Genomic DNA, 27,927 nt, shown 5'->3' with positions numbered 1-27,927 from the left:
AATGGAGCCATTACCACATGTTTACAGCATATCTTGCAAGGTGGCTGTGAATATGTAGGTTAGAATGGGACGGATCATATCCAGTCTTTTTACTATAAATTTCCAGTTCTTTCAGTACCTCGAGCAACCGCCCCACGAGTGCAGTGTGCTGCACTTCATGCATTATGATTAATATCTTGAGTAGAATGCTTTTCTATAGCAATATGCTCGTCGAAGATGTTAACCACAATATGTAAGTGCTGTACACCGGACCCAAGCGAAGGTTTTAATAAATAGAAATTTATAATAAGAACAGAAATTCTCCAGAAATAATACTCAATAAGCAACGCGAGTAATATTTTTGGTGACCTACTTTGCATAGTGGATTGTGGTTTCATATCATTAATGTGCCGACACAGAGTAAAATCCAAGTCTAGAACGTTTTCTACATGGAGAACTGCCAACACAGATTCTCCGTCTTCCCCACTGCTCGCTTCTCTCTTGGTTTAACACCGGCTCTGTTACCACTCTTGCAAGAAGGTGTTGCCTCATCCACAGGGGACAACCATTGTCAGTTAACACCAGTTTTAATGTCAGACCGGAGCACAGTTTACATCTAAATCATACTCCGAAAGCCACCTAATGGTGTTTAGCGGAGGGTACTTTCGTTACTAGTATCTGATCCCTCCAACCCTGTTCCACTCGCGAATAGTGCGTGGGAAGAATGATTGTCGGTAAGCTGTATTAGCTCTAATTTCTCGAATTTCCTCCTCGTGGTCAATGTGGGGGGAAGCAATATGTTGGTTAACTCCTCCTGAAAAGTGCTGTCCCGAAATTTCAATAGCAAATCTCTCCGTGATGCACGTCTCTCTTGTAACGTCTGCCAGTTGAGTTTGCTTAGCATCTCGGCAACGCTCTCTCGCTCTTCGTTGGATCTTCTCTATCTCCTCTATCAGCCCTACCTGATAGGGATCCCAGATAGATGGACAATACTCAAGAATCGGGTGAACAAGCGCCTTATAAGCCACTTCCTTCGTGGATGAGTTGCGTTTCCTTAAGGTTCTTCCGATGAATCTGTCTTGTGTCTACTTTTCCCACTATCTGTTTTATATAGTCATTCCACTTAAGGTCGCTCTGGATAGTTATGCCTAAATATTTTACGGCAGTTAGATCCCGTTTATTCAAAATATAGAAATTAAATTTCTTGGTATACTCTTTGTTTCAATTGGATACCGTCTGATAATTTAGTTTCTGTTCTTATGTAACATTGACATAGTTTTGTGGATGTTATATTTGTATTGGGATAACGAATTTCGTGTACGTTTTTGAACTTGTCTCCAAAATTTTATAAGTGTCATGATAATGTTCGCGTTTCCTTCTGTTTGTTTCTCAAAACTGTAACTGGACGTCCTTGTGCGCCACCTGCCAGTTATAACTGGTAAACAACTTTGGTCGCGGGCGAGGACGCGAAGCGATTAATGTGCTGCGGGTTGTACACGCTAACAGCCATGCTTCGACAAGCCTTTGGATATTGGGCAGTTACGCTTAGTAACGTTGTTGTTATCTTTCACATTGTTCTTAGCTACTACTTATAGTGTTAGCATGTAGATTTTTTACTATTTGTAATATTTTAATATTTTTATAAAAATGATTTTTAAAATGTGGTTTTACCCCACATCATTTAACAATAAACATAAATTCCATACCACTGAAACACTATTTTTATAATCTATGATTTTTCAGTTCCCTGCTTTCCGCAAGCTACTAGTACTAGAGAAAAAAATGAGTAAGATATTTTGTACAGATAATTTAATGTAGTTTACTTTTGAACTGAAAACGCGAAAAAGCGCCTATCAGTTTCCCCCCCCGCCCCCCATATTCTCAGGCTAACCCCTAATGGGTCAGAATTTTTAATACGTTGTTCATGTCACTACCTCCCACCACCATACAAAAATTTGCAACTACACGAGTTATATCCCACATTACATCTTCTTTTGGTCTTCGTTGACTGTGCTATATATTTAACTAGGTTCACTGGTTGAATAAAAATTAATATGGGCATTACAAATCCAATTGCTTCTGCTCCTATTCATTTAGGGTCAATACATTGCAGAGCCTCAGAATAAGAAAGTAAATTAGTGGTTTTGAAACAAGAGTTAAGTAACATAACATGAGATATAGTAGGGATATCGTGAGGAAAGCCCAAACAGAATTAAAAACAGGACAGGTTTTATTGTAAAGGAATAGGCCAGGGCAGAAATTAGGGTGTAGGTTCAAATGGCTCTGAGCACTATGGGACTCAACTTCTGAGGTCATCAGTCCCCTAGAACTTAGAACTACTTAAACCTAACTAACCTAAGGACATCACACACATCCATGCCCGAGGCAGGATTCGAACCTGCGACCGTAGCGGTCTCGCGGTTCCAGACTGCAGCGCCTAGAAACGCACGGCCACTCCGGCCGGCAGGGTTTAGGTTTTACTACAAAACAAGATAACTAAAAACTCTATTAGATGCAACGAATATATCCTCACCAGGATAGCAAAATTAGTTCCAAAAAGAAAAAAATATATTGCATGGAAGTCATTCAAGTCTATGGATCAATCTGCTCACGCTCTGGTGTGAATGTAGAAAATCTCGATGCCGTGTTGGAGAAACCGATTAGTGTCAGCAAATCGCACTGCAGTATGATAGTGGAGAACTTTGTATAAGATACGATAAACGACGTTAGTAGAATGTCCTGACATGAACAACACGTCTGTGCTTATCTCGTTCTTCGAAAAGAAAACAAATAGAAAGTGGACTCCCCATATACCAACTGAAACTAAAAATAAGACTGGCTACAAGAAATAATAAGTCCACATTTCGTGGTCTAGTGGTTAGCGTCGTTGCTTCTAGATTGCGAGGTCCCGGGTTCGTTTCCAAACCACGTTGGAGATTTTCTTCCCTTGGGGACTGGGCATTTGAGTTGTCCTAATCATATTATTTCATGTTCATCGAAACGCAAGTCGCCGAAGTGGCCTCAAATAGAAAGACTTGCACGTGACCGCCGAACAACCTCAGATGGTAGTCATCAAAGAATAATGAGACTTGTAAAGCTCCTAAACCACTTTCGAAATGTAAGTGATCATAGGCTCGTAAGATGAAGAGTGGCAACGGATACGAAGATAGAAAGAAACAGACTCTCCGGTTAGAAAGCCTGAAATATGGCTGATGGGAATATAAGGACAATGTTATAACAAATTAAATTAAGCAACAAGTGCAGCATCTTAGGAAATGAAAATTACACTGACGTAGACGATAGGTGGCAATTATGTAACTAAGTTAGTTAGGCAAACAGCCAAAGACATTGCAAGCATGAAGAAAGCAGAATCTCAATTAGAATAGGGCATCTATTAAAGAGAGAGATCGTTTCGAGCTACGGTAATAGGAACATGATAGGATGTGCTGAATTAAACCAAACTATTCACAAAGGTAAGAATTATTATTTTTTATTTTAAGTGCACTGCACTTTACAAAAGGTTAATTCTTTCCTAAACTGCAGTATACTTAAGGAAGGGAGTAAACAAACAAATAGTTTGCAGAATATGGCCATCCAAACAAACCTATTATGATTAAATGCCTTCAAGAGGATGTCGGACTATATATGAAAAGTTTGTAAGAGAAACGATTGAAAATAAAGAGTAGGAAGAAAAACAAAATATATTGGGTAGACATCAACGTCTGTCTATTGAAATGGTAGATGGCGCAGTGACTAACAACACAGAGAAAATCTTACGTCATTTGAAGATTTCTTAACATGTTTCTGTCCTTCAAAAGATGAAGCAGGGTCACAGATAAATAATAACGGAAATAATAAAATTCTGGAAGTAATGCCAAACGAGGTTTATAAAGCCTTTTGTAGTATGAAGAACGTGGAGGTACCGTGTCATGTAGAAGTTTCAGTACAAATTATTAAAACTAGAGGAATAGTTATACAAAAGAATTTTTAAAATTATGCATAGAATGCTTGCGAAAGAAAATAATTCCCTGGAACTGGAGCAACGCTGCAATTATTCTATTTGCAAAGGAAGGGAGCAAATGTTATACAAAATATCCAAGAAATTCTAAATAACAATAATGCAAAGGAGTAAGTTAGCTTTAGAAGTGTTTACAGCACAGCTAGTCAGAAATCAGGGACAATATAACAGATCAGAGAAATGAGTATCAGTTACCACCGTGTCTGGCATTTAGAGATTTTGAGAAAGTTTTGACTCAGTTTCAACAAACACTGTACTCACATCCAGAGACAAACAAGGCGTTGTTTCAGCCTATATTAATACACTGAAGAATACATACGTCAGTGCTAGTGTCTCCATTAGACCTTACCCTGATAGTGAGAAACTCAAAATTGTTGGAGGAGTCACGTAATACCATATCACTAAACTATTCTCAGCAGTCTTAGAAGAAGTTATTAGTTCCTTAAACAAGAAAAACATAACCCCCATGTGTCAGTGGCGTATCTGAAGCAGCCTCGTTTTGATGGTGACATTTTGCTACTAGGCTTTAGCACTGTTAAAGTTTATAAATTGAAACAGTGTAGCGACATAACCAACTCTTTTTTCCGAGAATCTCTGTCTTCCCCTGCTGTTTTTATCACCAAGGAACATGGAAGGTATTCCTTGATGCATTAACACATGTATTATCATCCTGCCCCCTTCTTCTTGTCAAAGTTTTTCACGTGTTTCTCTCTTTGCCGATTTAGCGGAGAACTTCCTCATTTCTTATCAGTATGCCTAATTTTTAAAATCGTTCCGTATAACCATATCACAAACTCTTCGACACTCCTCTTTCTCAGTTCTCCCGTAGCCCATGATTTCACTTACATCCAATGCTTTGCTCCAGTCGTACAGTCTCAGAAATTTCTTCCTCGACCAACGTATCGAATTTTAAATAGTAGAAATTAACAATGTACTCAGTTAACAAAAGGGTGAACTGATGTAATTTGAACAGCTGTAGAGAGACGAATACAAATGGCCTGCAGTGTTTTCGGGAAATGGAATAGGTTCTTCTAAAGTAATTTCATGATGTACTTGTGAAGGATAGATTACGGTCAATGAGTTTTACCAGTTTGCAATGAGACATAGACTTTTGATCTGAAAACCATTCGAAAACTGAGGTTTGCTCAGCGAATTATGGAGTTTTACCTTTTTGGTAACTAGTAGTAGAGACCGGAAAACAAACAAATACATCAGGTAATAGTCCGCCCCCGGTAGCTGAGTGGTCAGCGCGAGAGAATGTCAATCCTAAGAGTCCGGTTTGGATTCCCGGCTGGGTCGGAGATTTTCTCTGCTCAGGGGCTGGATGTTGTGCCGTCCTAATCATCATCATTTCATCCCCATCGACGCGCAAGTCGCCGAAGTGGCGTCAAATCGAAAGACTTGCACCTGGCGAACGATCAACCAGACGGGAGGCCCTAGTCACACGACATTTACATTTATTTTTATAAGGCAATAAACTTCAGAGAATGATGTAAATATCAAATTGAAGGTGGGCCGCACATGTGGCCAGGGGAATCACCGATGGTAGATGAACCAAAGAAATTCTTTGCTGGATTCCAAGAGAGAGCAAAAGACCCAGACGACGATCTAATGGAAGATGGGTAGGTGGCATTAAAAAAACAGCAGGATTAACGGTCAATAGCACATCAGGTTCTTGCTACTGCTTCTCTGTACCTTTAAAGCAGAAATAACAGAAAATGTGAAATTGACTATAGCGTAACCATAAACATACTAAAATTGATAACCATGCAAGAGTGTTCAAAATGGTTCAAATGGCTCTGAGCACTATGGGACTTAACTTCTGAGGTCATCAGTCCCCTAGAACTTAGAACTACTTAAACCTAACTAACCTAAGGACATCACACACATCCATGCCCGAGGCAGGATTCGAACCTGTGACCGTAGCGCGGTTCCGGACTGAAGCGCTTAGAACCGCACGGCCACACCGGCCGGCCTGCAAGAGTGTATAATGTTCGTTACGAACACGAGCTCATTAACATTAGCTTTAACTAAGAAAACGGTAACATTGTATGATGCGTCCTTGTCATTACAGATACTAATTTCTCATTACCAATGTATCTTACAAGATTTTTCAGAGTTTATATCACGGGAAAGGGGGCCTACCTCTCGACTCTTGGAATTTCAAATAACACTGTACTTATAATATCAAATTTTGGTTTGTGTAACATCATTAGTCAATACGTGTATCCACCGCAAAATGTTTTGCAATACAACACTACAAGGTCCTTAAAATCTAAGTTTGTGCATTAAACATACCTGTAGGTCCCAGTCAGCGGCCATATTGTTTTTTTAATAGTCAAGTATAGTCAGGAAAAGTATCAAGTACCAAACTTTATTATCATCATCGGGCTTAAAAGTCATAAACAGAAACTTATAGAAGTACAAGTAAGTTTATCTATAATTATGTAACCGTGTACGATAAAACATGAGCCAATCTCACCATTCGTAATTTTTATACTTCTTGGTAATAATAGAAGAAATCATATGTGCGTGTTATCTACAACTATATAACTGTGTACGATAAAACTTGAGCCACCCTTACTACTCTTAATCTGTAATACTTCTTGGTAATGATAGAATAAATCATATGTGTGCGTTATGTACTTCATATATGCAGTGACTTAGATGTAAGCCATGGGACACAGAAATAGACGAAATAGTGACGAAGTACTTGCATGCATGTTGCAGCCCTCGTTGGTGCCCTGGCCATGGGAACAACTTTCATCCTCTCTCCTGTTGCGGGCGTCCTCACCGACCGCTTTGGAATCCGCCTGACAACGTTCGTTGGCGGCGCGCTGGCCTCGGGTGGAATGTTCCTCTCCTCTTTGGTGGAACCAGTACGTAAGCATTAAATCATACTGTTTACACACGTGGCAGAGGCTACAGGTGAATCCTCACTGGATGGCTTAGCCCATTATTTGCCTGTGGCCACGTGCGAGAGCCCCTGCTTTATGTCGACTATCTAGCTTATCTGTGGCTTGATAGCGAGTAGTGGCGTATACTTGTAGCTAATGACTTCTAGCGGTCACCTCTAGCACCCGGTTTTGGAATAGCACGCATCGCCCGCCTTTCTGAGCTTTGAGCTTACCGATTTAGCTCAGCTTTCAACGTGCACTGTCTGTAAGTTGTTTCTTGTTTCTGATTATACCAGTTTTTGGTGATGTTTTATTATGTTTAAGTAAGTCATTACTACTAGTCATCTCATACTAAACAAAAGAACGATGTGTAGTGTCAGTCCGTAACCATCGTCAGGTTAGGGTCCACTCATCTCCTCTTCACCGCTTGTAACCACGGAACCTGCAAGCTGTTGACCTGAGAAAAGCTATATCAGCTGCTGGATGAATTACGAAATGATCAGAAGTCAGCAACCTCCGACAGTGACAATGAAAGTGAAATAGTCGCACCGCGTAATGCTGCATTTCCTTTATGTGGATGTAGTCAGAGTCCAGAATAATCTTCAGCTGCTCAAGATACACTGTGTATGAAGGAGTCAGAGTTGCGGCGATTGCAGGGGTTGTGGGGACATCAAAGTGCTCGCCAAAAAGAAGAGCAAAAAGAAAGCACTATACATCAATTGTCCCAAACCTTGAGAACCACATGTTAAGTGGGTAAATGAAACAACACGTACAATTGTTAACGGAACATAAGGAATGTTTGCACTGTGCAGCACAATGAGATATTCCCTTTCTACATCTACGTGGTTACTCTGCTGTTCACAATAAAGTGCCTGACAGAGGGTTCAATGAACTACCTTCATGCTGTCTCTCTACCGTTCCACTCTCGAACGGCACGCGGGAAAAACGAGCACTTAAATTTTTCTGTGCGAGCCCTGATTTCTCTTATTTTGTCGTGATGATTATTTCTCCCTATGTAGGTTGGTGCCAACAGAATGTTTTCGCAATCGGAGGAGAGAACTGGTGATTGAAATTTCATAAGAAGATCCCGTCGCAACGAGAAACGCCTTTGTTTTAATGAATGCCACTCCAATTCACGTATCATGTCTGTGACACTAATTCCCCTATTTCGCGATAATACAAAGCGAGCTGCCCTTCCCTGTACTTTTTCGGTGTCATCCGTCAGTCCCACCTGATGCGGATCCCACACCGCACAGCAATACTCCGGAATAGGGCGGACAAGCGTAGCGTAATCAGTCTCTTTGGTAGGCCTGTTGCACCTTCTAAGTGTTCTGCCAATGAATCGCAGTCTTTGGTTTGTTCTACCCACAATACTATCTATGTGATCGTTCCAATTTAGATTATTTGTAATTGTAATCCCTAAGTATTTGTACCAACTAATGTGTCATACGTGTGGTGTTACGCTCTGCATCGTCTTCTTCTTGTGCCCTTGTCCTACATCGGTGCAGGGTCAGTATGGTTACTGACGGATTTGGCATGATTAGTTTAAGGGGTGGCCGGATGCCCTTCTTGTCACCACCCCCTTACCCCCTGGGACGGAATGCGTGTACCCACCGACTGTCTGCGTCTAATATTATCCATGTGAAAGTTGACGAAGTTTTCGAAATATTTGCGAATTGTGTAACGGAGGCGAGACGTGGGTATCAGTCCGGTATTCGCCGTGGCCAGCGGGATGTACGGACCCTGCAACGAAATTGTGACGTCACACTAGGCGGCCAATTCACCACTCTTCGCGAACAGTCGGCTCCGTGCAGGACCCACGGAAAATCAATATTTAATTGCAAAGGTACCCTCTAAAGGTCTTAATTTTGCGCGTGATATCGAGACCTTGGAGCACAGTCAAGAATTATTAAACTCGTCTGAAATAGCTGTGGTTACTCCCTCTCCGCTGGAGACGGCTGCTGGCACTCGTAAGACCTGTAGTACAACGTGCTGTGACGTACGCGCCACTCCCTGTCTTTCTCGTGGGCCTCGTATTCGCCTGTGGCATGTGGGAAACCGCCTAAAAACCACTGTCGTCGTTAATCCGCGCGGGCTGATTCGATCCGGAGCCGGCGCATTTCCCTCTCCCGGAAATGGTTCTTTAACGCGCACGGCTATCCGGGCAGGCTGGTGTTACACTTCGCATGACTGATAACAACTGTTTTGCAGATTACCGCAAAAATTAAACAAGCGCTCGTTTACCGGTAATTTCACTGTGAAAACTTATTCACAAAAATACTGTCACTTTTTCCTGGAAATTCTTGTACTTACGCTAATTTGATAAGATACTTAGCGATACCTGCGTTAAGAAAATAATAAATAAAAGATTTTACTGCAGGTAAACAACGAGTTAAAAGAGAGCCATGTTAACTGTAAAAGCCTTGTGTTAGTTTTGTGTGATAGAACTTTCTGAATTTTAAGGTACGGTACATTCTTTGACATACTTGTAGAAAAGCTAATTTAACGGTTGCGTTATGAGCATGCCGTAAGGTCTGCAGGTCATCTCTTTTCTTACGACCTGGCATATAAGAGAGACGAAGCATTTTATTGCAGACAGACCTAGTACATAAGATATAATGGCCATAAACATCGACCCATACGTGAGGAGGTAATAAAGAATGTTGAAGAAGAAGGATGGCACATGGAATTTCTGCATCAACTACAGACGAGAGAACAAAATCATCTGTTGCCGCGCATTGATGACACCCTAGACTGCTTGACAGGAGCAAAGTATTTCTCAGCCATAGGCAGGTCATCTATTCTGTTACTACCTGATGTATGAGAGAATACGGTATTTTATGGCAGTCAGAACTGTCGGATCTAGTGCACTAGCAATAGTGGCCATAAACACCGACTCAGTATGTGAGGAGAGTGTAGAGAATGTTTGGACCATCACAAAGTTGCAGCCGTATTTGCTTGGCAAACCATTCATTGCTGTTACTGATCACCATTCTCTGTGCTGACTGACTAGCGTCAAGGATTCGCCGGGTGACAGATGAGATGGACACTGAGGGTGCAGGAGTATGAGGTCACAGCGATATACAAAAATGGACGCAAAGGCAAAGATACCGACTGCCTTTCAAGGACTCTTTTATTAGAACACAGCAGCGTAGATGAAATCTCAGTCATCGCCACATTTAATAATATCGCCACTGAAGAGCCTAGATCCAGTATTTCAGAAAACCATAGAAGTCTTAAAGGAGGAGAAACCGACCAGAGAAGAATTCCAATTAATGAACAGAGCATTGTATGAGAGGAACTACGATCCAATGGGGCTCGAATACCTGCTCGTCATCCCAGCTCATCTGTGTCCAGCCATCCAGAAATACTTCCACGACACTCCAGTATCTGATCCCCTGGGATTCGTGATGAAGACTCTAGACGGAGTTACACACAGGTATAAAAAAAATGGTTCAAATGGCTCTGAGCACTATGGGACTTAACATCTATGGTCATCAGTCCCCTAGAACTTAGAACTACTTAAACCTAACTAACCTAAGGACAGCACACAACACCCAGTCATCACGGGGCAGAGAAAATCCCTGACCCCGCCGGGAATCGAACCCGGGAACCCGGGCGTGGGAAGCGAGAACGCTACCGCACGACCACACACAGGTATCACTGGACAGTTCTCACTCGATCCGTTAGACAGTATTTGAGTGACTGTAAGGAATGCCAGTTGCGGAAGCATATTCTGGAATTATTTCAGCAGCAGCGCCACTCGACCGAATTGAAATCGACTTCTTGGGGAGTTTCCTGAAGTCGACAAATGGGAATCGATGGATGATAGTCTGACCACCTCACCCGCTATGCTGTCACCAAAGCTGTGTGACTGCCGAAGCTCATGAAATTGCGAAGTTCCTTGTAGAAGACATCATTTTGAATCATGGAGAACCCCGTGTTATGATCTGTGATCGTGGAGAAGTTCTCCAGTCGGGACTAGTATCAGGCTAAATTCCCCAAAGGATGACAACTGCCTACCATCAACAGAAAATGGCCTCAGAAAATGCCTTAATAAGACGTTGGCAGATATACTCTCGATGTACGCTGTTGTCAAATACAGATACCGGAATTAATACTGCCTGTCGTGAAATTCGCATACAAGATAGCGAAGCAAGACAATAACAGGCTTCACGCCGTTCTTTTTGCTCCACGGCCGAGAGGCCGAAACGACAATGGATACACTGTTCCCGTTTCAACCAGACGATACTCAGGATGACTATGTGAAACGTCACCAGCACGAAACGAGAAGGCAACTGGCGTGAAAAGGGGTCCTGGACTCCCAGGAGAAAGACCGGGAGCGCTGTAATACCATGCACCGACACGTGAGATACAGTCCGGGAAACTTGGTATGGATTTTTACGCCTGTGCGGAAAGTTGGATTACCGAAAAAGTTACTAAAACGCTACTTTGGGTCATATGGTATCCTTGGTCGCTTGTTGGATGTCTCTATGAAGTCGTGGTTTATGACCCTTCATCAAGAAGACAAAAACGGAAAGACGTCGTCCACGTCCTCTGTATGAAGCCGTACTACAGTCCAGAAGCGCAGATCACCGGTCGGAGGTTCAAGGAAGCCAAAGGGCCAGTATACGATAGCGAAACTTCGATGGGAGATCATCTTAGTGAAAAGTATGTAACAACGCGACCAGGACGAGTGGAGCCGCCAGCGCCACCATACACGAGACATTTGACAAGATCTAGATTCAGGTCTCCGTAGTAGGCTCGGCTGAAACAGGTGATCGCTGTTGGGGAAACATTGCCACGGACTGCGATACACTCTGTGAGCAGCAATTCTTTGTTATTTAGTATTTTATCGGTTCTGTTTTGGCTGTACGTTGGTGTTCGTAATCCACGTACTTTCAGTGATACGTCATATATTTCATTGGCGTTCCTGTTTCGGATTTGGGTTTGATTCTGGCTACGAAATGAAAATATATTTGCTTGTACAATCTCTTCCGGCTCTACCTCCTGCTCCGTACGACCTCACTGAGATCATAAGGAAATCATATTCTCTCTTACTTTATTAAAAATATTAAAAAAGTACTAATAACTTCGCTTCATCTTACGAATTTGGAACAGCTGGATTACAGACACTACTTGTGTAAAGCAGCTGAAGCTCGGAAAACCGATATGTGATCGGGCTAGCAAACGATTCACGCATACCATTTAAAAACGACAGCGGAAAACAGTTTCTGGAATTCCCCAAGTTGTGTCGTATGTAAACATGCGTGGTATTTAATATGCATATGTGCGGTTTCCTGCCGTTGCCCCTTTGTTCTCACCAGCACACGTGACGTCACGTCCCCTATCGGCCTCTGCGATACCGCTCTGTCTGTAGCGACTTCCGGTGCCGCCTGCGTCACCGCCAACTGTCGCCTTTTCGCGCGGAACCTACACACTTCTCGGCGCTGCCGTGTCATCTCGCCTAATCAAAAATATGATAGTATGAGAGCTTACATGCAAAACTTAGTGTTATTCTATGCTTCTGCACGTGGCAACAGATATAGTTTGTCAAATGCGCTTCCTCAGATTATACATTATTTAGGAACTGAGAAAATCTCAAAAAGTTAAACGCGTAATCCTGTTTGAGAAGAAGCTCGTGACAGAAATTACAGTTAGCGTTTTCGGAATAGAAACACACACACACACACACACACACACACACACACACACACACACACACAGCCACACACACACACCACGCAACACTGAACAGCAACAGCAGCAGCAGAGTCTAGTTTTGTATATTTCAAAAGTATAAACTAAGTGATAAAATATGCAAATTAACTTTCAGTTAATCTAAAGCAAATTGCTGGTAAGCCATGACTTTATATTCAACCTTATTTAAATCATACTTACATGGTAGCTGAAACCGAGCGAAATGTTGCAGTGGTTCCCACACTGGATCCGCATTCGGCAAGAGTAGGGCTCGAATCTCTATCTAGCCATCCATATTTAGGTCTTCTCTTACTGCTTTAACAGGGAAGTCCGGGACGGGACGCATCCTTTAAAAACGGCTCGACTGATTCCTTTCCCATTCTTATCATATCGATGTTTCTTCTCTGACTCTAATTACATCGTCGTCGACGGGACATTAAACTGGATTCTTCCTACATTCAACTATTTCGGTAAAGAATCAAATTCTGGAGTTAGTAATATTAACTGTTTATTTCCCGACAACCGTGGTTCTTTTCGTATCAATTCTGAAAAAGCTGTTCCGCAGCAGGTCTGTGTATAAATGCAGGCTCATCAGATGTACAAGCTGGAATCAACTGTATGAGACAGAAAATACAGTGTCAGTAAAATACTACGCCGTTTAGCGACATCAGCTCAGCTTTAATCTGTTGACATTTTCACAGCCACGATTGATGTATTGTTAGGAAGTGTCTGTTTTGGATTCTTCGTCCGATGGGATTTTGAATGGTAATATCACGTTTTGCCAGTATGAGTGGCTGGCATTCTCAGAAAACTTCCTCCATTGGTCCCTGAAGTCAAGCTGGTAGTCGATGTCTATACAGTGTCTTATCAAAAGTATCCAGACACTATTAGTGGACATAAATGTGGGGTGTTTCCACTCTTCGCCGTTATGACGATTTGAACTCTCCTAGAAATACTTTAAATGAGGTATTTGAAGGTCTATGGAGGAATGGCAGCTCATTCTTCCTCAAGATCCCAAACTAGATAAGGTAGTAAGATTGGACGCTGGGATCTGAAGCGAAATCGACGTTCTAACTCATCCCAAAAGTGTTCCGTTGGATTCAGGCCGAGAATCTGGGCAGGCCAGTCCATTTCAGGAATATTATTGCCCACAATCCATTGCCTGACATATGTCACTTTATGATAGGGTGCACTGTCATGCTGATGCAATCATCGTCTCCGAACTGTTCGTGTACTGTACGCAGTATACAATGCAGTAAAATGTCCTCATACCCTTTCACATTTAGCCTCTTTTAAGCGCAATAAAAGGACCACACCATGACTACGAATAGTACCCCCATACTGTAACAATATCACCTCCTCCGAACTTCACTGTTGACGCTATACATGATGGCAAGTAACATGCTTCAGGCAATAAACAAACCCAAACCCTTCCATTGGATTGCCGCAAGGTATAGCGTGATTCACCAAAAATCACTTGTGTCCAATCATCCACTAGCGTCGCTCTTTATACCACACAAAGCGTCGCTTAGCACTGATTGCAGAAAAGTGATTTCATGCGGTTTTCACCCTCTTCGATGCACGACGGTCACTGTCCGTCAGTACGTGAGGTCTGCCTGATCTTGATTCAGCTGCAGTTGTGCTTTCGCGTTTCCACTTCACAATAATATCACCAACAGTCGAATTTGGCAGTTTTAAAAGCGTTGTAAGGTCCCTGTTGGATCTCGTACTCAGGTGACATCCAATGAGCAGTCCACATTCGAAGTCACTGAGCTCTCTTGACCGACCCTTTCTGCTGTTACTGCTTCCATACTGTCAACGCTATACACATCATCTCCCTTTATACTGGCAGATCGGCCTCTCGGGACATCTAGTGGTCGCTTCCACATTAGATTGAAGTCAGCTGATAGGTATACCTGTTCAAAGGAAGTCCTTCTAACTAAGGACTCACCTTCAGAGGATGTCATGTTTCCAAGTAGAGAAGGAATTAGCATATTTCATCAACATATAAAGTTAATTAACTGCTTATAGATGTTGACTCTGAAATTATTGGTATATCGGAGCACCACTTAAATAATTTGACAATTCAGAGGCTTCCTTTACCAGGATACAGATTAGCTGTCTGTGTTTCAAGGAGTTCCTTGGGGGGTGGGGGAGTGGCTATGTACGTAAAAAACAGTATTCCATTTGAGTCCATAGATATATCTCGGCACTGCACTGAACAGATATTTGAATGTTGTGCAGGGGCAGTAGAATTCAGTGAAACTAAACTTCTAATTTTGGTTGTTTATAGATCCCCTAACTCTGACTTCAGAGAATTTCTGCCCAGTCCAGAGAGGGTTCTTGATTCACTTTGTGGGAGTACTAGAAATTAGTTATATGTGGTGACTTCAATACATATAACTCAGTATAAATTTGAAAATTAATAAACTACGGAATAATATAGATAGAGAGGTAAAAATTGACACACATGCTTGGAATGACATGGGGTCTTATTAGAACAAAAAAAAAAGTATTGCTAGACGCGTGAAAGATCTCTTGCGCGCGTCGTTGGGTGATGATCGTGTGCTCAGCCGCCACTTTCGTCATGCTTGGCCTCCCAGGTCCCCAGACCTCAGTCCGTACGATTATTTACCTGAAGTCGCAAGTGTATCGTGATCGACCGTCATCTCTAGGGATGTTGAAAGACAACGTCCGATGCCAATGCCTCACCATAACTCCAGACATGCTTTACAGTGCTGTTAACAACATTATTCCTCGACAACAGCTATTGTTGATGAATGATGGTGGACATAATGAGCATTTCCTGTAAAGAACATCATCTTTGCTTTGTCTTACTTTGTTATGCTAATTATTGCTATTCTGATCAGATGAAGCGCCATCTGTCGGAAATTTTTTGAACGTTTGTGTTATTTTGGTTCTAATAAAACCCCATGTCATTTCAAGCATGTGTGTCAATTTGTACCTCTCTATCTACATTATTCAGTGATTTATTCAGTTTTCAAATTTATACTGACTTTTTGATCACCCGGTATAATTTGTATATGATGGTGCAAGAAAAAGGATGTTGGTAATCTCATAAATTCATATGATCTGATGCTCAGAGCCATTTGCTCATATGATCTGATGCAGACTGTGTTTTTTCCAACTAGGGTGCAGGGGAACAGTAGCACAGCCATAGACAGTAGTTTTATTCATTCTTCATTACGAAATGGGCATTCTGTTAGTAAAATGGTGAATGGCCTTTCAGACCATGATTCACAAATTTAGACACTAAAAGGCTTTTGTACTCAAACAAATGTCACATATAATTACAAACTATGTAGGAAAGTTAATCCAACAGCAATAGAGAGTTTTTTTAAACCTTGCCAAGGAACAAGAGTGGCAGGATGTTTATAGTGCCGATAACATAGATAACAAGTATAGGACTTTCCTCAACACATTTCTCATGCTCTTTGAGAGTTGCTTTCCATAAGTACGTTCTAAATGTGGTACTAGCAGTAATAGGCAGGTCGGGTTGCAGACTAGTGGGATGAGGATATCATGTAGAACGAAGCGGGAATTATATCAAAATGTTAGAAGTAGTCACAATCAAGCTACAGTAGCCCATTACAAACAATATTGTAAGGTGCTTAAAAATTTTATTAGGAAAGCAAAGAGTATGTGCTATGCACGTAGATTAGCTAATTCACAAGATAAAATTAAAACCATATGGTCAGTTGTGAAGGAAGTGTCTGGTCAGCAGCACAAGGTCGACGATATAAAGTCAGTTCGTAGTAAAAATATTTCTGTTACTGATAAATCAGATATATGTACAGTATTTAACAATCATTCTCTGAGCATTACTGGTGAATTAAATAAAAATCTAGTTTCTACAGGGAATCATATAACTTTCTTGGCAAATGTCTTTCCGAGATTGATGTCTGAAATACTCCTCTGTGATACAGACAAGAGGGAGACTGAGTCAGTTATTAAATCACTGAAGACTAAGGACTCTCATGGATATGATGGAGTGCCTAGCAGAATATTAAAATACTGTGCGGCATATGTTAGCCCTGTATTTAGCCATATTTGTAGTTTTTCCCTTAGGAATGGTCAGTTTCCTGAACAATTAAAGTATTCAGAAGTAAAGCCGCTTTATAAAAAGGGAGAAAGGGATAATGTAGACAATTTTAGGCCTATTTCTATGCCGCCAGTGTTTGCTAAAGTTATAGAAAAGACTGTGTGTGTAAGAACAATTGATCATTTATATCACAAGATTTGCTATCAAATGTGCAGTTCGGCCTTAGAAGTCGTTTAACAACTGAAAATGCTATATTCTCTTTTCTCTGTGAGGTACTAGATGGGTTAAACAGAAGGTTTCGAACGCTAGGTATATTATTAGATTTAACTAAGGCGCTTGATTGTGTTGATCACAAAATATTGCAGCATAAGTTGGACTATTAGTGATTACGGGGAGTTCACCTCTCATTTTAGCAACAGACAGCAAAACGTCACTATTCACAATTTGAAAATGACTTTGATGATGCGTCTGAGTGCGGTACAGGTGCCACAGGGATCAGTGTTGGGGTCACTCCTGCTATTTATTTATATAAATGATATGCCCTCTAGTATTACAGGTAACTCTAAAATATTTCTGTTTGCTGATGACACTAGCTTGGTAGTAAAGGATGTTGTGTGCAACAGTGGCTTGGTTTCAAATAGTGCAATTCATGACGTAAGTTCACGGCTTTTAGAACATAAACTAATGCTAAATACAGTAAGACTCGGTTTTTATAGGTTCTAACACACAATTCAATAAAACCTGACGTTTTAATTTTACAGAATGGGCATATGATTAATGAAACTGAACAGTTCAAATTTCTAGGTGTTCAGATAGGTAGTAGACTGTCATGGAAAGCCCACGTTCACGATCTTGTTCAAAGACTTAATGCTGAAATTTTTACTATTCGAACGGTATCTGAAGTGAGTGATCGTTCGACATGAAAATTAGTCTACTTTTCTTATTTTCATTCGCTTATGTCGTATGGTATTATATTTTGGGGTAGCTCTTCCCTTTCTAAACGGATATTTTTGGCTCAGAAACGAGAAGTTCAGGCAGTAAGTGGTGTAAGTTCACGAACCTCTTGTCGACCCCTGTTCATGAGTCTGGGTATTTCGCATTGACCTCTCAGTATATATATTCCTTACTGTCATTTCTTGTCAACAATATTAGCTTATTCCCAAGAATAATCAGCTTTCAATCAATTAATACTCGGCAGAAATCAAACCTGCATTTGGCTCAGACTTCCTTAACTCCTGTGCAGAAAGGTGTGCAGTATGCTGCTGTATCCATTTTCAATAAGCTACCACTCTAATTCAAAAATCTTAGCAGCAATCCACGCCCTTTCAAATCGAAACTGAAGAGTTTCCTCATGGGTTACTCCTTCTATTCTGTGAGGAGTTCCTTGAAAAAATAAGCTGATTCTTGTTGGTTTGTTGACTGCGTTTACTTAAACTTATGGATTGACTTTTTTCGGGTTCATTAACATTTTATTTTTATCTCTTATTACTTTTATGTTGTAATTTCAAGTACTGATACGTTCCATGACCTTGGAGATTTGCTCCTCAATTTGGTCCTCTGGAACTTGAAGTGTAAATAAAAAATAAAAATAAAAAAAATTACCGTACATAAGAGCGTTGGGAAAATTGTGATCAGAGAGTGTATGCACTCTTGATAGCATTGTCCGAACGATTTCTGTGGCCACTACCGGCATGCCTTTCCACATGTTGCTTGTGGTCGTCATTGCTAAGAGACTCGAATTGAACTACTACTTACATTAAGGCTTTGCTCCTCCGTATTGAAGCTAATATCGTGTTCATAGATCTCGATGGCTTCTTGGAATAAACAGGTATAGTAATTCCTTTCCACTGATAGAATCTGAATTTTATATACACTACATCTACATCTACATCTACATCCGTACTCCGCAAGCCACCTGACGGTGTGTGGCGGAGGGTACCTTGAGCACCTGTATCGGTTCTCCCTTCTATTCCAGTCTCGTATTGTTCGTGGAAAGAAGGATTGTCGGTATGCTTCTGTGTGGGCTCTAATCTCTCTGATTTTGTCCTCATGGTCTCTTCGCGAGATATACGTAGGAGGGAGCAATATACTGCTTGACTCTTCGGTGAAGGTATGTTCTCGAAACTTTAACAAAAGCCCGTACCAAGCTACTGAGCGTCTCTCCTGCAGAGTCTTCCACTGGAGTTTATCTATCATCTCCGTAACGCTTTCGCGATTACTAAATGATCCTGTAACGAAGCTCGCTGCTCTCCGTTGGATCTTCTCTATCTCTTCTATCAACCCTATCTGGTACGGATCCCACACTGGCGAGCAGTATTCAAGCAGTGGGCGAACAAGCGTACTGTAACCTACTTCCTTTGTTTTCGGATTGCATTTCCTTAGGATTCTTCCAATGAATCTCAGTCTGGCATCTGCTTTACCAACGATCAACTTTATATGATCATTCCATTTTAAATCACTCGTAATGCGTTCTCAAAGATAATTTATGGAATTAACTGCTTCCAGTTGCTGACCTGCTATTTTGTAGCTAAATGATAAGGGATCTATCTTTCTATGTATTCGCAGCACATTACATTGTCTACAATGAGATTCAATTGCCAGTCCCTGCACCATGCGTCAATTCGCTGCAGATCCTCCTGCATTTCAGTACAATTTTCCACTGTTACAACCTCTCGACACACCACAGCATCATCTGCAAAAAGCCTCAGTGAACTTCCGATGTCATCCACAAGGTCATTTATGTATATTGTGAATAGCAACGGTCCTATGACACTCCCCTGCGGAACACCTGAAATCACTCTTACTTCGGAAGACTTCTCTCCATTGAGAATGACATGCTGCGTTCTGTTATCTAGGAACTCTTCAATCCAATCACACAATTGGTCTGATAGTCCATATGCTCTTACTTTGCTCATTAAACGACTGTGGGGAACTGTATCGAACGCCTTGCGGAAGTCAAGAAACACGGCATCTACCTGTGAACCCGTGTCTATGGCCCTCTGCGTCTCATGGACGAATAGCGCGAGCTGGGTTTCACACGACCGTCTTTTTCGAAACCCATGCTGATTCCTACAGAGTAGATTTCTAGTCTCCAGAAAAGTCATTATACTCGAACATAATACGTGTTCCAAAATTCTACAAGTGATCGACGTTAGAGATATAGGTCTATAGTTTTGCACATCTGTTCGACGTCCCTTCTTGAAAACGGGGATGACCTGTGCCCTTTTCCAATCCTTTGGAACGCTACGCTCTTCTAGAGACCTACGGTACACCGCTGCAAGAAGGGGGGCAAGTTCCTTCGCGTACTCTGTGTAAAATCGAACTGGTATCCTATCAGGTCCAGCGGCCTTTCGTCTTTTGAGCGATTTTAATTGTTTCTCTATCCCTCTGTCGTCTATTTAGATATCTACAATTTTGTCATCTTCGCGACAATCTAGAGAAGGAACTACAGTGCAGTATTCCTCTGTGAAACAGCTTTGGAAAAAGACATTTAGTATTTCAAAATGGTTCAAAAATGGCTCTGAGCACTATGGGACTCAACATCTTAGGTCATAAGTCCCCTAGAACTTAGAACTACTTAAACCTAATTAACCTAAGGACATCACACGCACCCATGCCCGAGGCAGGATTCGAACCTGCGACCGTAGCAGCCCCGCGGTTCCGGACTGCAGCGCCAGAACCGCACTGCCACCGCGGCCGGCTTTTTGTATTTCGGCCTTTAGTCTGTCATCCTCTGTTTCAGTACCATTTTGGTCACAGAGTGTCTGGACATTTTGTTTTTATCCACCTACCGCTTTGACATAAGACCAAAATTTCTTAGGATTTTCTGCCAAGTCAGTTCATAGAACTTTACTTTCGAATTCATTGAACGCCTCTCGCATAGCCCTCCTCACACTACATTTCGCTTCGCGTAATTTTTGTTTGTCTGCAAAGCTTTGGCTATGTTTATGTTTGCTGTGAAGTACCCTTTGCTTCCGCAGCAGTTTTCTAACTCGGTTGTTGTACCACGGTGGCTCTTTTGCATCTCTTACGATCTTGCTTGGCACATACTCATCTAACGCATATTGTACGATGGTTTTGAACTTTGTCCACTGATCCTCAACACTATCTGTACTTGAGACAAAACTTTTGTGTTGAGCCGACAGGTACTCTGTAATCTGCTTTTTGTCACTTTTGCTAAACAGAAAACTCTTCCTACCTTTTTTAATATTTCTATTAACGGCTGAAATCATCGATGCAGTTACAGCTTTATGATCGCTGATTCCCTTTTCTGCGTTAACTGTTTCAAATAGTTCGGGTCTGTTTGTCACGAGAAGGTCTGATATGTATGTTATCGCCACGAGTCGGTTCTCTGTTTAACTGCTCAAGGTAGTTTTCAGATAAAGCACATAAAAAAATTTCACTGGATTCTTTGTCGCTGCCACCGTTATGAACGTTTGAGTCTCCCAGTCTATATCAGGCAAATTAAAATCTCCACCCAGAACTATAATATGGTGGGGAAATTACTCGAAATATCTTACAAATTATCCTTCAGGTGCTCAGCCACAACAGCTGCTGAGCCAGAGGGCCTATAGAGACATCCAATTACCATGTCCGAGCCTGTTTTAACCGTGACCTTCACCCAAATTATTTCACATTTCGAATCTCCGTCTATTTCCTTCGATACTATTGCACTCCTTATCGCTATAAACACGCCTCCTCCTTCACTGTCCAGCCTGTCTCTGCGGTATACATTCCAATCTGAGTTTAGGATTTCGTTACTGTTTACATCTGGTTTCAGCCAACTTTCTGTCCCTAGTACTATATGGGCATTGTGACCGTTTATTAATGAGAGCAGTTCTGGGACCTTTCTATAGACGCTCCTGCAGTTTACTATTAGCACATTAATATTGTTATTCCCATTTGCATTTTGCCTACTCTTACCTTGCCGCGTCTCAGGAGGTGTCTTGTCGGGCCTAGGGAGGGAATTCTCTAACCTAAAAAACCCACAAGTGCACTCCACACGTACTCCGCTACCCTTGTAGCCACTTCCGGCGTGTAGTGCACGCCTGACCTATTCAGGGGGACCACCCGATAGCGGAGGTCGAGAAACTTGCACCCCAGATCTCCGCAGAATCGTCTGAGCCTCTGGTTTAAGCCATCTACTCGGCTCCAAACCAGAGGACCGCGATCGGTTCTGGGAACGATACTACAAATAGTTAGCTCAGATTCCACCCCGTGAGCGAGGCTTTCCGCCTTCACCAATTCCGCCAACCGCCTGTACGAACTGAGGATGACCTCTGAACCCAGACGGCAGGAGTCATTGGTGCCGATATGAGCAACAATTTGCAGTCGGGTGCTCCCAGTGCTCTCTATCGCCGCCGGCAGGGCCTCCTCCACATCTCGGATGAGACCACCCGGCAAGCAGACGCTATTTCCCTAAGGGGCTCTATCACCCGCCTAACGTTGGAGCTCCCAATAACTAATAAACCCCTCCCCTCCCCCCCCCCCCCCCCCCCCGTGTTCCTGCTCGGACCTTGCTGAAGGAGCGGCCACGGCCGGCCGGTGTGGCCGTGCGGTTAAAGGCGCTTCAGTCTGGAACCGCGTGACCGCTACGGTCGCAGGTTCGAATCCTGCCTCGGGCATGGATGTGTGTGATGTCCTTAGGTTAGTTAGGTTTAATTAGTTCTAAGTTCTAGGCGACTGATGACCTCAGAAGTTAAGTCGCATAGTGCTCAGAGCCATTTGAACCATTTTTGAGCGGCCACGTGTCCACTCACCGCTGAACCCGACACTCCCCTTGGGGAGAGGGTGGCCCAACCGCGCCCGGTACCCGCGAAGATGTCTCGACAGCAGGGTGAAGCATGCAACACCTAGGGTGTACCATGCGACGCACCAGACTCCCCACTGCCGCTACGCTCCGAGGCAGCAGCCTGAAGACGGCTGAACGCGGCTATCAACACGTTCAGCTGTTCGCGAACAGTGGCCAGCTCCTCCTGCGTCCGTACACAGCAGTCACACATCCTATCCATCCTAAGAAATCAGTTTACTGTAGAGAGTTAATCAACTTTTAACTAGACTGCTAATTCACTAAAGGCGGCTGATTGTTGACTAAACTGTGGTTGCTAGACACTTCTTGTGGAAACCAGTGAAAATAGCACTACCTGTCTCTGGACTGTATTGAAAACAAACACTAGCACTACTGGCACTATGGTTGACTAAAGGGACTCTCTCTGACTGTATTCAAAACAAACACGAAATCTATGGAACACTATTACTAGCACTCGACAATTAAAGCTTCCTAAAAGCAAAAACACACGGAAGAAGAAGTGACAAGTAATAAAAATACAGTTAATACTTAAATTAACGTAGCTTGCTGCACAGCAGACGTGAAGCTGGCGGCAGTTACGACGACTACTGGCCATTAAAATTGCTACATCAAGAAGAAATGCAGATGATAAACGGATATCCATTGGACAAAAATATTATACTAGAACTGACATGTGATTACATTTTCACGCAATTTGGGTACATAGATCCTGAGAAGTACCCAGAACAACCACCTCTGGCCGTAATAACGGCCTTGATACGCCTGGGAACTGACTCCAACAGTGCTTGGATGGCGTGTACAGGTACATCTGCCCATGCAGCTTCAAAACGATACCACAGTTCATCAAGAGTAGTGACTGGCGTATTGTGATGAGCCAGTTGCTCGGCCACCATTGACCAGACGTTTTCAACTGGTGTAGCCGGCCGCGGTGGTCTCGCGGTTCTAGGCGCGCAGTCCGGAACCGTGCGACTGCTACGGTCGCAGGTTCGAATCCTGCCTCGGGCATGGATGTGTGTGATGTCCTTAGGTTAGTTAGGTTTAAGTAGTTCTAAGTTCTAGGGGACTAATGACCACAGCAGTTGAGTCCCATAGTGCTCAGAGCCATTTGAACCATTTTTTCAACTGGTGTGATATCTGGAGAATGTGCTGGCCAGGGCAGCAGTCGAACACTTCCTGTATCCAGAAAGGTCCGTACAAGACCTGCAACATGCGGTCGTGCATTATCCTGCTGAAATGTAGGGTTTCGCAGGGATCGAATGAAGAGTAGAGCCACGGGTAGTAACACATCTGAAATGTAATGTTCACTGTTCAAAGTGCCGTCAATGCGAACAAGAGGTAACCGAGACGTGTAACCAATGGCACCCCCTACAATCACGCCAGGCGATACGCCAGTGTGGCGATGACGAATACACGCTTCCAATGTGCGTTCATCGCGATGTCGCCAAACACGAATGCGACCATCATGATGCTGTAAACAGAACCTGGATTCACCCGAAAAAATGAAGTTTTGCCATTCGTGCACCCAGGTTCGTCGTTGATTACACCATCGCAGGCGCTCCTGTCTGTAATGCAGCGTCAAGGGTAACCGCAGCCATGGTCTCTGAGCTGATAGTCCATGCTGCTGCAAACGTCGTCGAACTGTTCGTGCAGATGTTTGTTGTCTTCAAACGTCCCCATCTGTTGACTGAGGGATCGAGATGTGGCTGCACGATCCGTTACAGCCATGCGGATAAGATGCCTATCATCTCGACTGCTAGTGATACGAGGCCGTTGGGATCCAGCACGGTGTTCCGTATTACCCTCCTGAACCCACCGATTCCATATTCTGCTAACAGTCATTGGATATCGACCAACGCGAGCAGCAGTGTCGCGATACGATAAACCGCACCGCGATAGGCTACAATCCGACCTTTATCAAAGTCGGAAACGTGATGGTACGCATTTCTCCTCCTTACACGAGGCATCATAACAACGTTTTACCAGGCAACGCCGGTCAACTGCTGTTTGTGTATGAGAAATCGGTTGGAAACTTTCCTCATGTCAGCACGTTGTAGGTGTCGCCACTGGCGCCAACCTTGTGTGAATGCTCTAAAAAGCTAATCAGTTGCATGTCACAGCATCTTCTTCCTGTCGGTTAAATTTCGCGTCTGTAGCACGTCATCTTCGTGGTGTAGCAATTTTAATGGTCAGTAGTGTAATTTTCCCCGTCACTCAGCTCGTAAGTAGTAGGCAGTTCTGGATACTGAAATACTCCAACAGTACTCAAGAAAGCGGCACTGATAACGCTGTAAATGGTAAGTAGTAGCAGGGTGGTACGAGCCAGTTACCAATGTTATCTCACAGTCACTGATAAGAACTTCAGGTGTTGCATTACATTGAGAGGCAATTGGGCTAGTTATATTCACGTCACCCACCAACTGTCTCCCCCTGGGGACACCTGGCCAACCTATGCATCTGAGACAATTGTGCAAGGTTACCCAGAGGAACTCTTACCCCACACACACACCTGAGGAAGTGCAGCACATAACCCCATACTGGCCATGTTGCCGTTGGACACTTGTATGAATAAAACTTGGCAGTAAACCCCTATCTCCCTATTTTCCTCAGTCAGTGGGAACACATTAAAAAGGTAGGAACCCCCCCCCCCCACACACACACACACAGACCAATAAGTTTCAAGTTCCCCCACGCCCTCCTCATCATTTACAGCTAGTTCAGGTGCATGGAGGGTGTCAGCCTTGTGCTGAGCACCATTGGGAGAAGATCAGCTTTGTTATAATCATATTATTACTAACAATAATTCTACAGTTCATTAGTGAAAGGTTCAGGAAATAGTAACAATGATATAACAAAGTAACACATTGTTCAAAAATGAAAATTTCTATTGTCGTTTATGAACAATATTTTTCAATCTTTTTTTATGGATATATTTACAAATGTAATGGTTCAAATGGTTCAAATGGCTCTGAGCACTATGGGACTCAACTGCTGAGGTCATTAGTCCCCTAGAACGTAGAACTAGTTAAACCTAACTAACCTAAGGACATCACAAACATCCATGCCCGAGGCAGGATTCGAACCTGCGACCGTAGCGGCCTTGCGGTTACAGACTGCAGCGCCTTTAACCGCACGGCTACTTCGGCCGGCACAAATGCAATGTACAATAATTTTGTTTTAATGGAAGAACTTAAATTGTACATTTCCCATTTAATGATTTTCTTTCTGATTTGCTTGACCATTCTATATGTGGTATCTAAATTTTAATCATTTTTCTACACTCCTGGAAATTGAAATAAGAACACCGTGAATTCATTGTCCCAGGAAGGGGAAACTTTATTGACACATTCCTGGGGTCAGATACATCACATGATCACACTGACAGAACCACAGGCACATAGACACAGGCAACAGAGCATGCACAATGTCGGCACTAGTAGAGTGTATATCCACCTTTCGCAGCAATGCAGGCTGCTATTCTCCCATGGAGACGATCGTAGAGATGCTGGATGTAGTCCTGTGGAACGGCTTGCCATGCCATTTCCACCTGGCGCCTCAGTTGGACCAGCGTTCGTGCTGGACGTGCAGACCGCGTGAGACGACGCTTCATCCAGTCCCAAACATGCTCAATGGGGGACAGATCCGGAGATCTTGCTGGCCAGGGTAGTTGACTTACACCTTCTAGAGCACGTTGGGTGGCACGGGATACATGCGGACGTGCATTGTCCTGTTGGAACAGCAAGTTCCCTTGCCGGTCTAGGAATGGTAGAACGATGGGTTCGATGACGGTTTGGATGTACCGTGCACTATTCAGTGTCCCCTCGACGATCACCAGTGGTGTACGGCCAGTGTAGGAGATCGCTCCCCACACCATGATGCCGGGTGTTGGCCCTGTGTGCCTCCGTCGTATGCAGTCCTGATTGTGCCGCTCACCTGCACGGCGCCAAACACGCATACGACCATCATTGGCACCAAGGCAGAAGCGACTCTCATCGCTGAAGACGACACGTCTGCATTCATCCCTCCATTCACGCCTGTTGCGACACCACTGGAGGCGGGCTGCACGATGTTGGGGCGCCGGCCGAAGTGGCCGCGCGGTTCTGGCGCTGCAGTCTGGAACCGCGAGACCGCTACGGTCGCAGGTTCGAATCCTGCCTCGGGCATGGGTGTGTGTGATGTCCTTAGGTTAGTTAGGTTTAACTAGTTCTAAGTTCTAGGGGACTAATGACCTCAGCAGTTGAGTCCCATAGTGCTCAGAGCCATTTTTTTTATGTTGGGGCGTGAGCGGAAGACGGCCTAACGGTGTGCGGGACCGTAGCCCAGCTTCATGGAGACGGTTGCGAATGGTCCTCGCCGATACCCCAGGAGCAACAGTGTCCCTAATTTGCTGGGAAGTGGCGGTGCGGTCCCCTACGGCACTGCTTAGGATCCTACGGTCTTGGCGTGCATCCGTGCGTCGCTGCGGTCCGGTCCCAGGTCGACGGGCACGTGCACCTTCCGCCGACCACTGGCGACAACATCGATGTACTGTGGAGACCTCACGCCCCACGTGTTGAGCAATTCGTCGGTACGTCCACCCGGCCTCCCGCATGCCCACTGTACGCCCTCGCTCAAAGTCCGTCAACTGCACATACGGTTCACGTCCACGCTGTCGCGGCATGCTACCAGTGTTAAAGACTGCGATGGAGCTCCGTATGCCACGGCAAACTGGCTGACACTGACGGCGGCGGTGCACAAATGCTGCGCAGCTAGCGCCATTCGACGGCCAACACCGCGGTTCCTGGTGTGTCCGCTGTGCCGTGCGTGTGATCATTGCTTGTACAGCCCTCTCGCAGTGTCCGGAGCAAGTATGGCGGGTCTGACACACCGGTGTCAATGTGTTCTTTTTTCCATTTCCAGGAGTGTATATGCAGTATGTGGGAAATGGGGACTACCAGCAGCATGTGAAGAAAAACCATACATGCATAGAAATATACACAATATTTACAAGCATGTGTAGGGTAAATAATTCGCATGCACCCGTAGCATGCAGTCACTCACACACTCTACACAAAACTATAAGAATTAGATCATCCAACTATTTCACATACACAACCACTACTTACAAATAAGTAAATACTCAGCCACAAACTCATTCACTCAATGAATCATGTGAGTATGGTAGGGTTCCAATCCTAGTTCCACAAATGAACTATTTGTCATCATGATGCAACAGTCCCGCTTTTAGTTGCAGTGCAGTATATACTACATGGCCATGTGATCGAAAGACTGCTTGGTGCCCCATACGCAGAACAATGCCAGTTCCCTCAAGCAAATCCTCGACCGTGAGGGCCTTTAATACCATATGATCCACACCCTTAGCCCACCTCTGGGTTACATCTGCATCTGCATGGTATGCATAAATTTTCGACCTGAGGCCTATAGACTCCTCAGTCTGCAAATCATTTACCTCATCTTTCATCAG

The 27,927-nt window shown here is 43.5% G+C and overlaps 1 protein-coding gene across 1 annotated transcript in view; it reads left to right on the top strand.

The window, feature by feature from the left end:
- Window positions 1-27,927, top strand: part of LOC126249360 (monocarboxylate transporter 10) — a 479,255-nt gene that overhangs the window by 288,435 nt on the left and 162,893 nt on the right. The window contains exon 2 of the mRNA XM_049951013.1: window positions 6,728-6,876. Within this exon, the coding sequence (XP_049806970.1) occupies window positions 6,728-6,876 (149 nt within the window). The remainder of the gene's footprint in view (window positions 1-6,727; window positions 6,877-27,927) is intronic.

Source organism: Schistocerca nitens, chromosome 3 (assembly GCF_023898315.1).
Source record: "Schistocerca nitens isolate TAMUIC-IGC-003100 chromosome 3, iqSchNite1.1, whole genome shotgun sequence".
Classification (NCBI taxonomy): domain Eukaryota; kingdom Metazoa; phylum Arthropoda; class Insecta; order Orthoptera; family Acrididae; genus Schistocerca; species Schistocerca nitens.
Note: the sequence above shows the minus strand (reverse complement) of the source record. Positions and strands in the feature narration are given on the sequence as shown.